Here is a 16,588-nt window from a genome sequence, read left to right on the forward strand (position 1 = left end):
CATATATATATATATATACACACATATGTCTATATTTCCTTTTTTCTGTTCTTCTGATTTAGTTAATAAAATAAAATGACCTTTTATATATTATGTAATGATACATAATAAAAAGGTTTCAGAAAATGAGGGTATTTTAAGTTTTCAAACTTTGTATGATCTAGTTGCTTATTAAAATATCTTCAAATGTGAGCCACTTAAGGAAGTTCAGCCATTTAACTTGATAAGAATAAATAAAGATAAGATGGCAGTCATGTGAAGAGACAGTATTTAATGTGAATTAAAGACTGATTGGCGTTTGAACCAAGGGTTCTTATGTAGTATATACTATAACCTCCCAAGTGTTCTCAAATTTCTTGAGGAAAAAAAAAATCCAAAAATTATGTTTTAAAATTAACATATAAAAACATTAGGAAGAAGTAATGGTCTGCTCTGTGGCCCAAAAATTATAAGAAACCCTGAAAGACAAAAAAGGTAATTAAGATCAGATTGAAGAAGAAAACCAAGCTAAACTCACAGAAGGCTATTAAAAAAGGTGGATATGGCTTTTGGAAATTCCAAGGTAGGCAGATACTATAGGCAGATGCTATAAAAAGAAGATATCCTTGGGGTAACTGTGGTACCCTCTTTGAGTATCATTAAGGATCTAATAATGTGTCTAACCTTTATGATGTTACCCTAATTGTACCGAATTGCAGCCAACAGAAGTGTCTGCTGTCACGTGGGAGCAGTATATAGAAACACTGAAAAGTGAAAAACAAGACAGAACTGCAATTTTTTTGCTGAAATTGAGAAGAAAGTTCCTCTTGTTACCCAGAAAATTAAATACTAGCCCCTTCCGCCCTTCAAATAATCGCTGTAGTAGGTTGAGATAAGCATAGAGGGTACTTAAAGACAGATGGACTATCAAATAAAAACTAATTATTGAAAAGTTTAGGAAAATAAACACTGTGAAAAGGTCCTTGATAATACAAGATTCTAATCTTTGGAACTTATACTTTATATGGAATATTGCAGATATGATTAGTTAAGGATTTTGAGGTGAAGGGACTACTTTGGATTTTCCAGGTGGCCTAAGCCACAAATGCCCTTATAAGGAAGGCAGAGGTATCGAGTGTAGTAGTGAGCACCTGCAGTCCCAGCTCCTCAGAGGCTAAGTTAGGAAGATCACTTGAGCCCAGGTCTTCTGAGCTATGGTGCACTAAGTCACTTTGGTGTCCACACTAAATCCAGGATCAGTATGGTAACCTCCAGGGTGCAGGGGACCACCAGGTTGCCTAAGGAAGGGGTGAACCAGCCCAGGTTGGAAATGGAGCAGGTCAAAACTCCCATGCTGAACAGTAGTAAGGCAGAGGGAAATCTGACACAGGCAGGGGAGGAGAAGGCAGTGTAGCCATGGATGCAGAGATACGGATGCAGAGATTGGAGTAATGTGGCCACAGTTAAGGAGTGCTGACAGTCAACTGGATCTGGAAGAGGCAAGGAATGAATTTACCCCTAGAGTCTCTGGAGAAAGAGTGCAGCCCTGCCAATACATTGATTTCAGGCCAGTCATACTGACTTCTGCTTCCAGAACAGTAAGAAAATAAATTTTTGTTGTTTTTAGTCATCAACTTTATGATAATTTGTTACAGGAGCCATAGGAGCTTATACAGGTACTCAAAAAAAGAAATACCATCAGAGAAAACAATTGAAGAGAGCTAATGAAATTAAAAAAAAAAAAAGTAATATTTTCAAAAGCTAAGTATGGAAATAAGAATAGACTCCATCAGAGAATCAGACAATTAAAAACTCTAAACAAAGACTGAATAACAAAGAGCAGTTTCATCTAAAAGAAAGAGCTAAATAATTCTTAGCAGAGCAAAAAAGACAGAGATCGAACACATGTAAGAAAATTTAGGAGAAATGAAGACTGGCTGTGGAGGTTCCCATATCATTCGTATGGGAATAAAGAAGAAAGAGAAGGAAAGAAACATCAAATAAACGAAGAAGCATGTTAAAAAGTAGAAAATTAAAGTCTGTGGATTATATGGGCCCAACTAGTGCTAAACAGAATGAATGTAAATAGATCCACACTTACCCCATCTTTCTATAATTATAAACCACCAAGGATAAAGTGAAAAAAACCTTAAAATATCCAGAGATAAACTTTTCTAGAGAGAAATAAAATTATCTACACTAGTACTAGAATCAGATAGACATCTAACATCTTATTAGTGACATCAGATACTTAGAACCAATAACTTCAGGGAAAGTGGATAGCTCTATATTGCTATAAAAGCTGAATATTTTTCTTTAATTTAATTTTAAATTTTAATGCGTACTGTTCCCACAAAGAAAGATTCTAACCCAGATGACTTCAACAGTAAATTCTATCAAACATTTAATATTCTTTTTGAAAACAGAAGAGGAAGGAATACTTCTGACTTATTTTAGAAGAGTAAAATGTTGATACCAAAACTTTACAAAGACATTGCAAGTCTGCAAAATTACAGCCCATTATCTCTCATACATTTAAATATAAGAATCTTTAACAAAGCCTCTTTTAGACTTTGAATTGTGTCCCTTCCTCCCCCCTGCAATAACAAGACCTCAAAGTCCTAACCCCTCATACCTATGAATGGTATGTTATTGGAAATAGGATCTTTTCAAATGTAATCAAGTTAAGATGGGGTCATATTGAATTAGGGTGGGCTCTAATCCAGTGACTGATGTCCTTATAAGAGGAACTTTTGGATACAGATAGACACAGAAGACCATCCTCTCATGATGAAGGCAAAGATTGAAGTGATGCTGTTGCATGTCTAAGAACACCAAAGATTTCCAGTACCTACCAGAAGCTAGAAAGAAACAAGGAAGCTTCCATCCTTAATAACCTTCAGAGAGAGTATGGCTGTAGCAACACCTTGATTTCAGTCTTTTAGCCTTCTGAACTGAGAGAATGAATTTGTTTTTTAAATTTTTTTTTTTTAAAGCCACTCATTGTGCTACTGTGTCATAACAGTCTTAGGACACTAATAGAACCTCTAAGACAAATATAAACTTTATTTTATATGAAACCTTTATATGACAAAGTGATTGCAAGCTAAATTAAAAAGACACTAGGGAGGGCCTCCCCTGGAGGCACAGGTGGCTGAGCGCAGAGCTGTGAAACTGTCTGCAGCCTCTGCAGCACCGGTTCGATCCTGGCTAGCCAGCCGGCGAGGGTCCCGCATGGTGCAGCAGACCTCTCCTGTCTCGTCCACTGCTCCCCTCAGCAGTGTATTTCAGTCAGTCTGCCTGTTCTGTTGCCCTATCTCTGGTGTATCCTCTCACCCTCCCGTGCATCTGGCCTGTACCCCAGTTCATGTATAAATGAATAAATAAATAAATCTTTTTTTAAAAAAAAAGACACTAGGAGAAATGTTTGCCACATATATAATAGGCAAAGGATTATATGCATTATACAAAGAACTCCCACAAACTGGTAAAAAAAAAAAAAAACCTCAAACAAGTGTGATCAGGCATTTCACTGAGGAAAAGAAACAAATGGAGACCGGGCGTGCAGGGGAGCACGTTCCCGCATCGCCATTTTGCAGCAGGGACCTTTCTTGCTGGAGACTGTGTGAACCCAGCAGAAGGCTCACCGAGGAGACAGAGGTAAGCTGGGAGGCTTGCCCACACCGGGCACCTTCTAGCCTGCAGTTCCAGCTCAGAGGGGAGCAGCACCCACCGCTGGGGCAGACCGGGCGTGCAGGGGAGCGTGTTCCCGCATCGCCATTTTGCAGCAGGGACCCTTCTTGCTGGAGACTGTGTGAACCCAGCAGAAGGCTCACCTAGGAGACAGAGGTTAAGCTGGGAGGATTGCCCATGCTGGGCGCCTTCTAACCTGCAGTTCCAGCCCAGAGGGGAGCAGCCCACCACTGGGGCAGACCGGGCGTGCAGGGGAGCGCGTTCCCGCATCACCATTTTGCAGCAGGGACCTTTCTTTGCTGGAGACTTGTGAACCCAGCAGAAGTTCCCCAGAGGAGCCAGTGGTGAGCTGGGAAGGTCGCCCAAGATGCCGGCCAGTACCAGCAACACAGTGTCACAAGGAATACGGCAAATTAGAAAACAGGCAGTAGGGAGTAGAAAAACCACATGCAACCCAGCAACTCCTCAGCAAAAAAGCACACCTCAAAAAGAAAACCATCTACCAGATTGCAACGACAGTAACTTGGAAGAACTTCTGAGCCTTCCAGGTAGAGAATTTAAAATTGCTGTGATTAAAAAACTGACAGAAGTCATAAAGGAAAACAATGATAAGGGGAAAATAATTAATGACCAGAAGAATGAAATTGAGTCCCTAAAGAGGGAAGTAAAAGAAATGCAGGAGATCAAAGAATTAATGGAGACGCTAAAGAACTCTGGGAAAAGCAATGAAAGCAGAATAGATGAAATGGAAGAACGAATAAGTACTCTTGAAGACACAGAAATAAAAAGAACTAAAACAGAAAAGGAAGGAGAAGTACGAAGGAAAAAGACCGAAGAAAGACTTCGGGAACTATCCATGAGGAAAGGAAATATAAGAGTTATAGGAATCCCAGAAGGAGAGGAGAGAGATGTAGGAACAGAGAAAATATTCATGGATATAATTGAAGAGAACTTCCCAAACGCGAAGAAGGATCTGAAAATTGATATACAAGAAGCAAGAAGAACACCAAACTTCCATGACGAAAGGAAAAATACAGCAAGACACATAATAGTAAAGCTCCCAAGAATACAAGACAAGGAAAAAATAATGAAACTAACAAGAGGGAAGAAACATAACATTCAAAGGGAAACCAATCAGACTGACATCAGACTTCTCTGAAGAAACACTACGGGCAAGGAGAGAGTGGAGGGACATAGTCAACAGACTCCAAGAAAACAGATGCCAACCAAGAATACTCTATCCCGCAAAGCTCTCCTTCTTCTTTGAAGAAAGAATAAGGACCTTCCCAGACAAACAGAAACTCTGGAATTTTATTACGACTAAACCCCCACTCCAAAAAATACTATAAGGAGTCCTAAAGCCAGAACCTCAGAGGGACGAATAACAACAAAAGAAGGCCAAAGAAAGTTATTAAAAGAATAAATAAATAAAATCAAAGGAAAGACAAACACAATGGCAAATACAGATACTAACATATCAATAGTAACTCTAAATGTAAATGGACTAAACTCTCCAATAAAAAGACACAGAGTTGCAGGCTGGATTAAGAAACAAAACCCAACCTTTTGCTGTCTCCAGGAAACACATTTAGCTGCAAAAGATAAAAATAGACTCAAAGTTAAAGGATGGAAAACAATTCTACAAGCAAATGGACCAAAAAAGAAAGCAGGAACAGCTATACTCATATCAGATAAAACAGATTTCAAACTTAAAAAGATAAAAAGAGACCCCAGTGGTCATTACATTATGATCAAGGGGACAATACTTCAAGAAGAAATAACCCTCATTAACATATATTCACCAAACGAAGGAGCACCAAAATATATCAGACAACTATTGGCATCTCTGAAAACAGACATCAGAGAAAACACATACGTAGTGGGAGACTTCAACACACCACTATCAACAATGGATAGATCAACAAGACAAAAAATAAGTAAAGACACTAAAGCTCTAAATAAGGATCTAGAGTGCTTGGGCTTAACAGACATATATAGAACACTAAACCCAAAAAAATCTGAGTATACATTTTTCTCAAGCGCACACGGATCATTCTCTAGGATCGATCATATACTGGGGCACAAGACAAACATCAACAGATACACCAAGATTGAAATCATACCAACCATCTTTTCTGACCATGAAGGCATCAAACTAGAAATAAACCATAAAAAGAAGGCAAGGTACTCTTCTACCTCGTGGAGATTGAAACCCACACTACTGGAAGTCCACTGGACTAGCGAGGAGATAAAAGAAGAAATTAAAAAATTCTTTGAATTGAATGACAAGGAGGACACCAATTTCCTAAATGTATGGGATGCAGCAAAAGCAGTAATAAGAGGAAAATATATAGGAATAGATGCTCACATCAAGAAACAAGAAAGAATTCAAAGAAACAACCTAATCTCGAAGCTCAAAGATCTAGAAAAAGAACAACAAAAAAACCCCAAAACCAGCAGAAGAAAAGAAATAATAAAAACCAAAGCAGAAATAAATGAAATCGAAACTAAAAAAACAATCCAAAAGATCAATGAAACCAAGAGCTGGTTCTTCGAAAAAATAAATAAAATAGATAAACCCCTAGCCAGGCTCACAAGGGCAAAAAGGGAGAAAGCACAAATAAATAGGATAATAAATGAAAGAGGAGAAATCACAACGGACACAGCAGAAATCAAAAGAATAATTAATAACTACTATGAACAGTTATATGGAAACAAGTTCAACAATCTAGAGGAGATGGATAAATTCCCACAACTCTACAATCACCCAAAGCTAGATAAAGAAGAAATAGAACACCTAAACAGACCAATTACAATTAGCGAAATTGAAATGGTAATCAAAAACCTCCCCAAAAACAAAAGCCCAGGAGATGATGGATTTACAAATGAATTCTACCAAACATTCAGAGACGAATTGGTGCCTATCCTTCACAAACTCTTCCAAAAAATTGAGAAGGAAGGTATAATACCTAACACGTTCTATGAAGCCAACATTACACTAATACCAAAACCGAACAAGGACAACACAAAAAAAGAAAACTATAGGCCAATCTCCCTAATGAACACTGATGCAAAAATCCTCAATAAAATTTTAGCTATCAGAATCCAACAGTGTATCCATAAGGTAATTCACCACGACCAAGTAGGATTCATTCCAGGGACACAAGGATGGTTTGACATCCGAAAATCAATCAACGTTATCCAACACATCAACAAAAAGAAATATAAAAACCATATGATAATATCAATAGATGCTGAGAAAGCTTTCGACAAAGTGCAACAACCATTCATGATAAAAGCCCTTGAAATTCTTGGGATACAAGGAACGTACCTCAACATCATAAAGGCCATATATGACAAGCCAACAGCCAGTATCATTCTCAAGGGTGAAAAGCTGAAAGCAATTCCATTAAGATCTGGAACAAGACAAGGATGTCCACTTTCACCACTGCTTTTCAATATAATACTGGAAGTCCTAGCCAGAGCAATAAGACAAGAGAAAGACATCCAAGGAATCCAAATAGGAAAAGAAGAAGTCAAACTATCACTCTTTGCAGATGATATGATAATATACATAGAGAACCCCAAAAACTCCACAGAAAAACTAATTCAACTCATCAATCAGTTCAGTAAAATGGCAGGATACAAAATCAACACGCAAAAGTCAGTAGCCTTCCTATATACAAACAATAAATCTGAAGAAGAAGAAATCAAAAAAACCATCCCTTTTATTATCGAAACAAAAAAAATCAAATATTTGGGAATAAATCTAACAAAAGAGGTAAAGGACCTATACAAAGAAAACTATAAAACACTGTTAAAAGAAATAGAAGAAGACACAAAGAAATGGAAAAACATCCCCTGCTCATGGATTGGGAGAATAAACATTATTAAAATGGCCATCCTACCAAAAGCAATATACAGATTCAATGCTATTCCAATCAAAATTTCAATGTCATTCTTCAAAGAAATAGAACAATTATTGATGAAATTCATATGGAATCACAAAAACCCCCGAATAGCCAAAGCTCTCCTGAAAAAAAAAAGAAGGGAATGGAGGCATCACACTCCCAGACTTCAAATTCTACTACAAAGCCATAATCATCAAAACTGCATGGTATTGGAACAAGAACAGACATACAGACCAATGGAATCGAATAGAAAATCCAGAAATAAACTCACAGATTTATGGTCAACTAATATTTGACAAAGGAGCAAAGACTATGCATTGGAGCAAAGAAAATTTGTTCAATAAATGGTGCTGGGAAAACTGGGTCGCTACATGCAAAAGAATGAAGCTTGACCACTACCTCACACCATATACAAAAATCAACTCAAAATGGATTAAAAAACTAGACATAAGACCTGAAACCATAAAATACATAGAAGGAAATATAGGCGAAACACTACGTGATTTGCATATCAAAGACATCTTTACAGACACATCACCCAAAGCAGTGATAGTGAAGGCAAAGATCAACAGCTGGGACTACATCAAATTAAAGAGCTTCTGCACAGCAAAAGAGACAATAACAAAAACAAAGAGAAACCCCACCAACTGGGAGAAAATTTTTGCACACAACACTAATGATAAAGGACTGATCACAAAAATCTGCAAAGAGCTGATGAGACTCAACAACAACAAAGACAATAATCCAGTCAAAAAATGGACAGAGGAGCTAAAAAGAAACTTCTCTGAAGAGGAAATGCGAATGGCCAACAGGCATATGAAAAAATGTTCAACATCACTTGCAATCAGGGAAATGCAAATCAAAACTACCATGAGATACCATCTTACACCAGTGAGAATGGCACATATTAAAAAAACTAGCAACAACAAATGTTGGCGAGGTTGTGGAGAAAAAGGAACTCTTCTGCACTGTTGGTGGGAGTGCAAACTGGTCCAACCACTATGGAGAGCTGTGTGGAGATTTCTGGACCTACTAAACATAGAGCTTCCACAGGATCCAGCAATTCCACTCCTAGGTATTTACCCAAAGAACACGGAAACATCAATTCCAAAGAACACCTGCACCCCTGTGTTTATAGCAGCACTATTTACAATAGCTAAGCTTTGGAAACAGCCCAAATGCCCAAAAATAGATGACTGGATCAAGAAGATGTGGTACATATATACCATGGAATATTACTCAGCATTCAAAAAAGATAAACACATGCAATTTGCAGCAACATGGATGGCGCTGGAAGAGATCATGCTCAGTGAAATAAGCCAAAAAGAAAAAGAAAAATACCAGATGGTCTCACTCATAGCAGGAATCTAGAATACTTAAATAAGGGACAAGGAAAATGAATAACTATAAGAAAGTGAAAATCAAAATCAACAAAAACTATGAACCAGAGACACTTTTTGGGGGGTGGGGTGCGGGACGGGAGGGATTGGGGTCAGAATGGGGGGATTGCAATTGTATGGGGAATATAAAAATAAAATTCATTAATTAAAAAAAAAAAAGAAAAGAAACAAATGATTAACACATATATGAACAAAAACTTGACCACACTTGTAATCTAGAAATACAAAAGAAATTTGTTTTGTACATTCTGCAAAAGACCTTTTTGTTCTGTTTTATGGGTATTATTTTCATTTTAGGAATATGGGTGATTGGTGCTATTCTAGGTGAGGGTATTTATAAAGAAGTACTCTTGTACTATTGTTGAGAATACAACTTGGTACACTTAAAATGCTAACTTATTAGCATTCTAAAATAGTACTTTCTGCCTGTTCACCTTACAAAAATACTCTACATATGTGCAGTGAAAGATGACAAGGATTTATATTCAGCATGGTTAGTATTTTTTTTTTTTTTTTTGTGGGACGCTCGCTGGTGGCCGGGGATCGAACTGGCCCTGCAAAGGCTGCAGGCAGCCTCGCAACCCAGCACTCAACTGCTGCGTCACCAGGGGAGGCCCGGTTAGTATTTTTTTTAAGGAAGCACCCTAATATCCAGTAGTAACAGAATGAGAGCATAGGTTCTGATACACCCATGTTGAATACTCTGCAACACCAAAAATGATGATAGTCATAGTAAATGTTCTAATGAGATAGCAAGACATTTTTAAGTGGAAACCAGAAAAGCAATTTTCAGAGCAAGTATATCACTTGTACTTATGCATGAAACTATTTGTATTTGTATATATACAAATAGCTCTAACTTCACTGAACGAGATCTAGAAGGATATACCCAAACATTACAATGTTGGTTAGAATGATAAATCTGTATTGTTCAAAGAAGAGTTTTGACTTTGATATCTTTTTGTTTGCATCTGTTGTGACAATACATACAGGTAATTTATGCTTTTTAAAAATCAGTCTATCGGGCCTCCCCGGTGGCGCAGCGGTTGAGCGCTGGGTTGCGAAGCTGCCCGCGGCCTCTGTGGCGCCGGTTCGATCCCCGGCTGCTCCCCGGCCACTGGAGGAGGGTCCCACATGGCGCGCAGACCTCTCCTGCCGCCCGCTGATCCCCTCAGCAGTGTGCTTCGGTCCTTCTGCCTGCTCTGCTCCCCGCTCTGTCTCTGGTGAATTCTCTCACCCTCCCGCGCTTCTGACTGTACCCAGTGCTTGTATAAACAAAACAAACAAATAAATAAATAAAAACAAAACAAACAAAAAAATACACTTTAAAAAAAAAAAAAATCAGTCTATCACTGGGCCTCCCTGGTGGCGCAGGCGGTTGAGCGCCACAATGTGAAGCTGTCCATAGCCTCTGCAGCACCAGTTCCATCCCGGCCAACCGGCGAGGGTCCCACATGGTGCAGCAGACCTCTCCTGTAGCGCCCGCTGCTCCCTTCAGCAATGTATTTCGTCAGTCTGCCTGTTCTGTTCCCTGCTCTATCTCTGGTGAATCCTCTGATCCTCCTGCGCCTCTGGCCTATACCCCGGCTCTTGTATAAATAAAATAAATCTTAAAAAAAAAAAAATCAGTCCATCACTTAGAATTAGCAACTATACCGTTTCAGGTTTGGAGGATTGCATGCACACTTCTAAAGTTTGGCGTCCAGAGATTAATCTGTCATAAATAATTTCTTTAGAAATTTGTTTGTGTTTAAGGGAGAGTTGCAAGAATAGCCTAGAGAACTCCCTGTTAACTTCACCAAATATCCCTTGCTAACATTTTACTGTACATGCTCTTTTTCTCCCAGCCATGATACTCTTATTTCTGAATCATTTGAGAGAAAGTCACAAATTTATCACCTCTAAATCCTCTCCCTAGTGTATATTTCTCTCACACAAGGATTCTCTGCTATTTGTCTATACATTCAAGAATAGCTGTATACATCATAAACATCGAGTTTCATGTATTGTTCTGTAGCTTGCTTTCTCCCCCCCCCCACACACACACAGTCTTCTTTTAAAAGTACAATTATCAAAATGAAGAAATTAACATCGATACATTAGCTTATAATCCATAGGACCCATTCAAATTTCACCTACTTTCTGGGAATGTCTTCTTTTTTCCTTTCTGGTTCAATATCCAATTCAGAATTATTCTTACATTTTTGTGTCTCCACAGTTTTGCTTTTTTTTTTTTTTTTTAAAGATTTATTTATTTATTTATTTATTTATTTATTTATTTATTTATTTATTTATTTATACAAGAACCGAGGTACAGGCCAGATGCATGGGAGAGTGAGAGGATTCACCAGAGACAGAGCGGGGAACAGAACAGGCAGACCTATGAAATACACTGCTGAGAGGAGCAGCGGGTGTGACAGAAGAGGTCTGCTGCACCATGTGGGACCCTCGCCTGCTGGCCAGGATCGAACCAGCGCTGCAGAGGCTGTGGACAGCTTCACAGCACTGCCCTCAACCGCCTGCGCCACCAGGGGAGGCCCTCCACAGTTTTCTTTAATCTGAGTTACTCAAATGTTTTTTGTCTTTCATGACCTTGACAGATTTAAAAAGTAAGGCCATTCCTTTTGCAGATTCTCCCTCAGCGTAGGCCCATTTGATATTTCCTTTTAGACTCTAGCTAAGCAGCCTTGGCAAGAGTAGCACAGACATGATGCAGTGGTCAATAGTACGGTACCTGATATGACCTGTCTCACCTCTGCTGATATTAACCTTGATCACTGGTAGGTTTATATTCACCAGCATTTTCCATTGCAAAGTGGCCTAGTTTTAATTGATATGTAGATCCTCTACAGCTATGTCAATAGCCTATTCCTCATGAAATCTATACTCTTTAGTCTTGGCCTCATTTTTTTGCACTGCATTACTGTGGTTTGCTGAATAATGGTCCTTTAGAGATGTCCATATCTTCATCTGGGTGAACCCAGTGTAATTAGAAGGATCCTTTTAAGGGTGTGTTGAGACATGAGAGGCAGAGGAAGTAGAGATGAAGTGGGAGCAGAAGCAGAGGGTAGAGAATGTTGTGAAGATGCCAAACTATTGGACTAGAAGACAGAGGAAGGGACTATGCATATGAAACTCCTTAACATAACATTCCTTCTTTTCTTTTTACTTCTTGCATATCTTGTATATTGTTGTGAGGATGGATAAGCATTCGTGAGCTATTATATGGTTTTTCCTTAAGGTAGAAACTAAGCTGCATCTTCCAAGTGCTGATTTTATTTTCCCCCTAAACTCCTTAACCTTTCTTTTTTAAATATTTATTCTGCAGATAGATGTATCTGCTTTCACTTTTACTGGAACTATTTTGGAAAATTTATTTTAATTTCTTTGGTGATATTTTTGTTAGTCCTGCAGTGTGACAATACAATGTTAAAGGAAGAATAAGTACTAAGGGTAACTGGCCACCAGGTACATTTGTTGCTATTGTGATTGATCCACATTCTCAAACTGGGGCCCCAAGATCTTGTTTTTGTTTTATAAGATTATTTATTTATTTTCCATAAAAGAACTTCCAACTGGGGGTTGGAAGGGCAGAAAAGGAAGGGGGTTGAGAGGATTCACCAGAGACAGAGCAGGGAGCGGAACAGGCAAATCTACTGAAATACACTGCTAAGGGGAGCAGCAGGCAAGGCAGAAGAAGTCTGCTGTATCATATGTGGGTTAGCTCCCTGGCCGGGGATCAAACTCAGACCATAGTGATGGTAGCGCTGAGCCTTAACTCCTAGCCACCAGGGAGGCTGCCCAAGGATCTTGTTTTGAAGACGAATCTCCTGAAGGTGAAAAATTGATTAGAGTAGGTGAACTTTGTATTCTGCCAGCCCTGGATATAAAAGCTTCCTAAGTGGGCAGGTTTGTGCAACTCACTTAATTTCACTAAACATAACATTTCTTTATTTCTAAAATAGAAAATCTGTAGCTTCTCTATTTCTGAAAGGCAGAGAATAATATCTTAATAGAGTTTTAGAAATTAAATGACCAAATGTTAAAATACTACACATGTAGTAAATGTTCAATAAATAGAAGGTGTTATTAATAAGAATCATTTTAGTCACCTGGAATAATTTATTATAGTGCATATCAATTCTGATGATAATCATAATATTCTTTCTTCAACAATAAACTGATGTCGTTTTCTATTCTGTGCATTCTTTGTTTCTTCCAAGAAAGTTTAAGTTGTGTATGGAGTTAATTTTACACATTTACATTGCATTTAGTAAATATCTAGCAAATAAAGAAGCACTTTAATGTTGTTGCTAAAGTGATATATGTCTTAATTGTTCCATCTGAGTATTCTTTCTGTATTGAAAGTTCTTTTAAAACAATGAATTTTTGCTTTGACATTGTAAGCGTGGTCACAATTAGTTTGACACCAGTGAGGTTATTATATAAGTATATCATGGGCCTCCCCGGTGGCGCAGCGGTTGAGCGCTGGGTTGCGAAGCTGCCCGCGGCCTCTGCAGCGCCGGTTCGATCCCCGGTTGCTCCCCGGCCACCAGAGGAGGGTCCCACATGGCGCACAGACCTCTCCTGCCGCCTGCTGCTCCCCTCATCAGTGTACTTTGGTCCTTCTGCCTGCTCTGCTCCCCGCTCTGGCTCTGGTGAATTCTCTCACCCTCCTGTGCTTCTGACTGTACCTAGTGCTTGTATAAATAAATAAATAAATAAATCTTAAAAAAAAAATATTATATAAGTATATCATTTAATTTAGATTATAATTTAATTCAGGTGATTAGAGTTATTCCTGCCAGTTTGGTAATTTCTTCTGTTAGAAGTCTAGATAGGAGAAAATTGTTTTCAGTTGTACATTTCAATATAATATTTCACATTAGGTGGATATTCTACAGAGATGTAATCTTGACTCAGTTGGGAGAAAACAGATAAAGTAGGAAATGTAAGATCTTTTCTTTAATAAGACTTGCCAGGTTATTATTTTATCATAATGATAACATGTGCCAGGGAAATTAAAATGAAGTTTCCTGCCTTTGAAGATTCTGCCTACTCCAACTAAAGCTGTGTATATACAGGGAATTCCAGGAAATTCTGACATTATTGGCGCAAACACTTCAAAAATATCTTGTGTTTTTTTTCTGTTTTAGCAACTTCACTGTGTCGTGGTTGGAAGTGAAAATGCCAAGAGATATTTTGAAGCAGTTCAAGGATCAAAAGAGCATCGAGGAGAACTTTTTGGGGTCTATAATCTCTTCAAACTAAGGTCCCAAGGATCCTGTCTTACGAGGGACATCCTGGAGGTGTGAAATTATTCTCTGACCTTTTTGATAATATTTTCAATGTAGTTTTCTCCCTTAAGAAACTTGAAGTGCAATGTTAGTGACTTTTCAGAGAAATGTTTGGTTTGCTTTATTTAAAAAATTGTCTTATTTTTAGAATTTCTACTTTTAGAGAAATAGGAAATGAATTGTTCTACCTTTAAGCTTTTTCCCATACATAGATAGAAATAATGTACACACACAAATATAGATACATATACTAGATAGTGGGTCATTTTCAGACTGGCAAGGGGAAGTTTATTATTTTGAAAATAACTGTTGAGTGAGGAACTAAAACAAGAAACGTTCCTAAATAAACAAATGTATAAAATGTGTTTTCATTAAAAGTTACCAAATACTCCCTGAGATGCACTCTCATGTCTCATGGAGATATTGTGTTCTGTTCCCAATAAAAATTCCACACCATTATTTCAAACTCTCCCAGTTGTGCTCATCTTCTGTATATAGATGTTTCTTATTCTTCAAATAGGATATTTATATCCTTAAAGAAAAACCTTTAAATTCTTTACTATACCAGAATACTAAGGCTGCTAGCCTGTTTTCTAATTGAGATTGATATGAATATAATAAAATCCTGGAATGTTATCTTTTTCAATCCCCTCATTATATTTTATTTACATATTTATAATGTATAAAAATAATACATTTTAATAGTATTTTAATAATAATAATATATATATTATTTCAGTCTCAGGAAACCTAAGGGTATTTCTCTTAACTTCCAGGAATTTGTAGTAAAGCCTTAATATTCTTCATTTATGGAGTTAGCACCATAAAATCAGTTCAAAGTCTGTGTCTTAAAATTTAAACCATCTTGATGAGAGATGGAAGGGAACTTTTACATGACAAACTTGTAGCATAAATAAGTATATGTGAAGCAAGTTAGCAGTTCCAAGTGACCACTGATGGATGGAGAATAAGAAAGTATTTTTTATTTCTATACTGTGACTGTTTCAATGATTTTACAATGTCTCAGGTATATAAAATATATTTTATTTATAAAATATATTACTTATCCTGCTGAGTTGTATTTCGTAGTAACTATTTGATTCTGAGTGGAGTGGTCCATTTAAAGTCCCCCTTTTGCTGTCTTTTAAAATTGTTTTTGAATATGCTCTTTCTTTCATTGACTAGTTTATTCCATTTCTCTTCTCTAATCAATAACCTTGATTGTCCTCCAGGGTCCCCTCAGAGCTTACTTCCATTTCAGAATACACCCAACATATTAGTCTCTATTCATGTTTCTAACTTCAAATCATTATAAAGCATATTAACATTATTTAGTTCTCTATTTTGTTAGAATAGCCACCCATTCCTATGTTATCAACAAGTGTTAGGTAAGAGCTAACAGTATAACAAGTTATCAAGTTCTCTTGTTCTCTGGTTATCCTAAGTGTGTCTTGCTTCTTTTCCAAGAATGTTTGTTTATTGATAAAAACACCCTCCATGTGTGTTTTGTTTGTTAAAATGTTCTTCATTTTTTGGTAGACACATCATTGGTGCTCAGTTACTAAAAGTTGAACTGAAAAAGATCATTCATTATTAACCAGAATTTAAAATTATTCAGGCTTGTTTATACTCATGCTGTTGTTGGCCAAATAATATTTTAAAATATTATTATTCTAAGCCCTGTATAATGGAAGCCTATATTATAAAGTAAAAGATATATTTTAAATCCTATGATACTCTTTCAGTTTTTAAAGATTGTAGAAAATCCCTTTAAAAATTCTTTGAGATGTAGAAATTTAAATTTGTAGAACACTTAATCTGATGATTTTCAGGCAATTTAGTTTCATTGTGTACTGACTCTGTTGTCTAATAACATGGTTTACCTTTAGAGATAGATATGAAAGTTCATTTCACACTGAAATGCCAGATGTCATTAATAAAGAAATGCCAGGTGTCATTAATACAGAAATGAATAATATAAACAAAAAAATCCTGCCTACAAAAATTTTCCATTATATTTGGGATAGACAAATAATAAAAAAAAAAACCTGAAACATGTATTAATAGTATATCATATAATAGATTCTAAGGGTAAAAATGGAGTAGGTAGAAGATAAATTAAGTTCTGGATATCTAATGCACAGCATGTTGATTATAGTCAATAATACTGTATTATAAATTTCAAAATTGAAAAACTAGATCTTAAATGTTTCCATAAAAACAAGAAATGATAATTATGTGGCATGAGAGAGGTGTTAACTGAAGATATGCTAGCTATCATATTGTAATATATAAATGTATAAAATCA

General features: G+C 37.1%; 1 protein-coding gene across 1 annotated transcript in view; it reads left to right on the forward strand.

Annotated features, from left to right (window-relative positions):
• The window catches only part of ERCC6L2 (ERCC excision repair 6 like 2), a 135,931-nt gene that overhangs the window by 78,565 nt on the left and 40,778 nt on the right, over positions 1–16,588 (forward strand). Inside the window, exon 14 of the mRNA XM_037494857.2 lies at positions 14,140–14,292. Coding sequence (XP_037350754.1) covers positions 14,140–14,292 — 153 coding nt within the window. The remainder of the gene's footprint in view (positions 1–14,139; positions 14,293–16,588) is intronic.

This window comes from Talpa occidentalis, unplaced genomic scaffold, assembly GCF_014898055.3.
Source record: "Talpa occidentalis isolate TD23 unplaced genomic scaffold, MPIMG_talOcc4v2.1 talOcc4.7, whole genome shotgun sequence".
NCBI classification, from domain to species: Eukaryota; Metazoa; Chordata; class Mammalia; order Eulipotyphla; family Talpidae; genus Talpa; species Talpa occidentalis.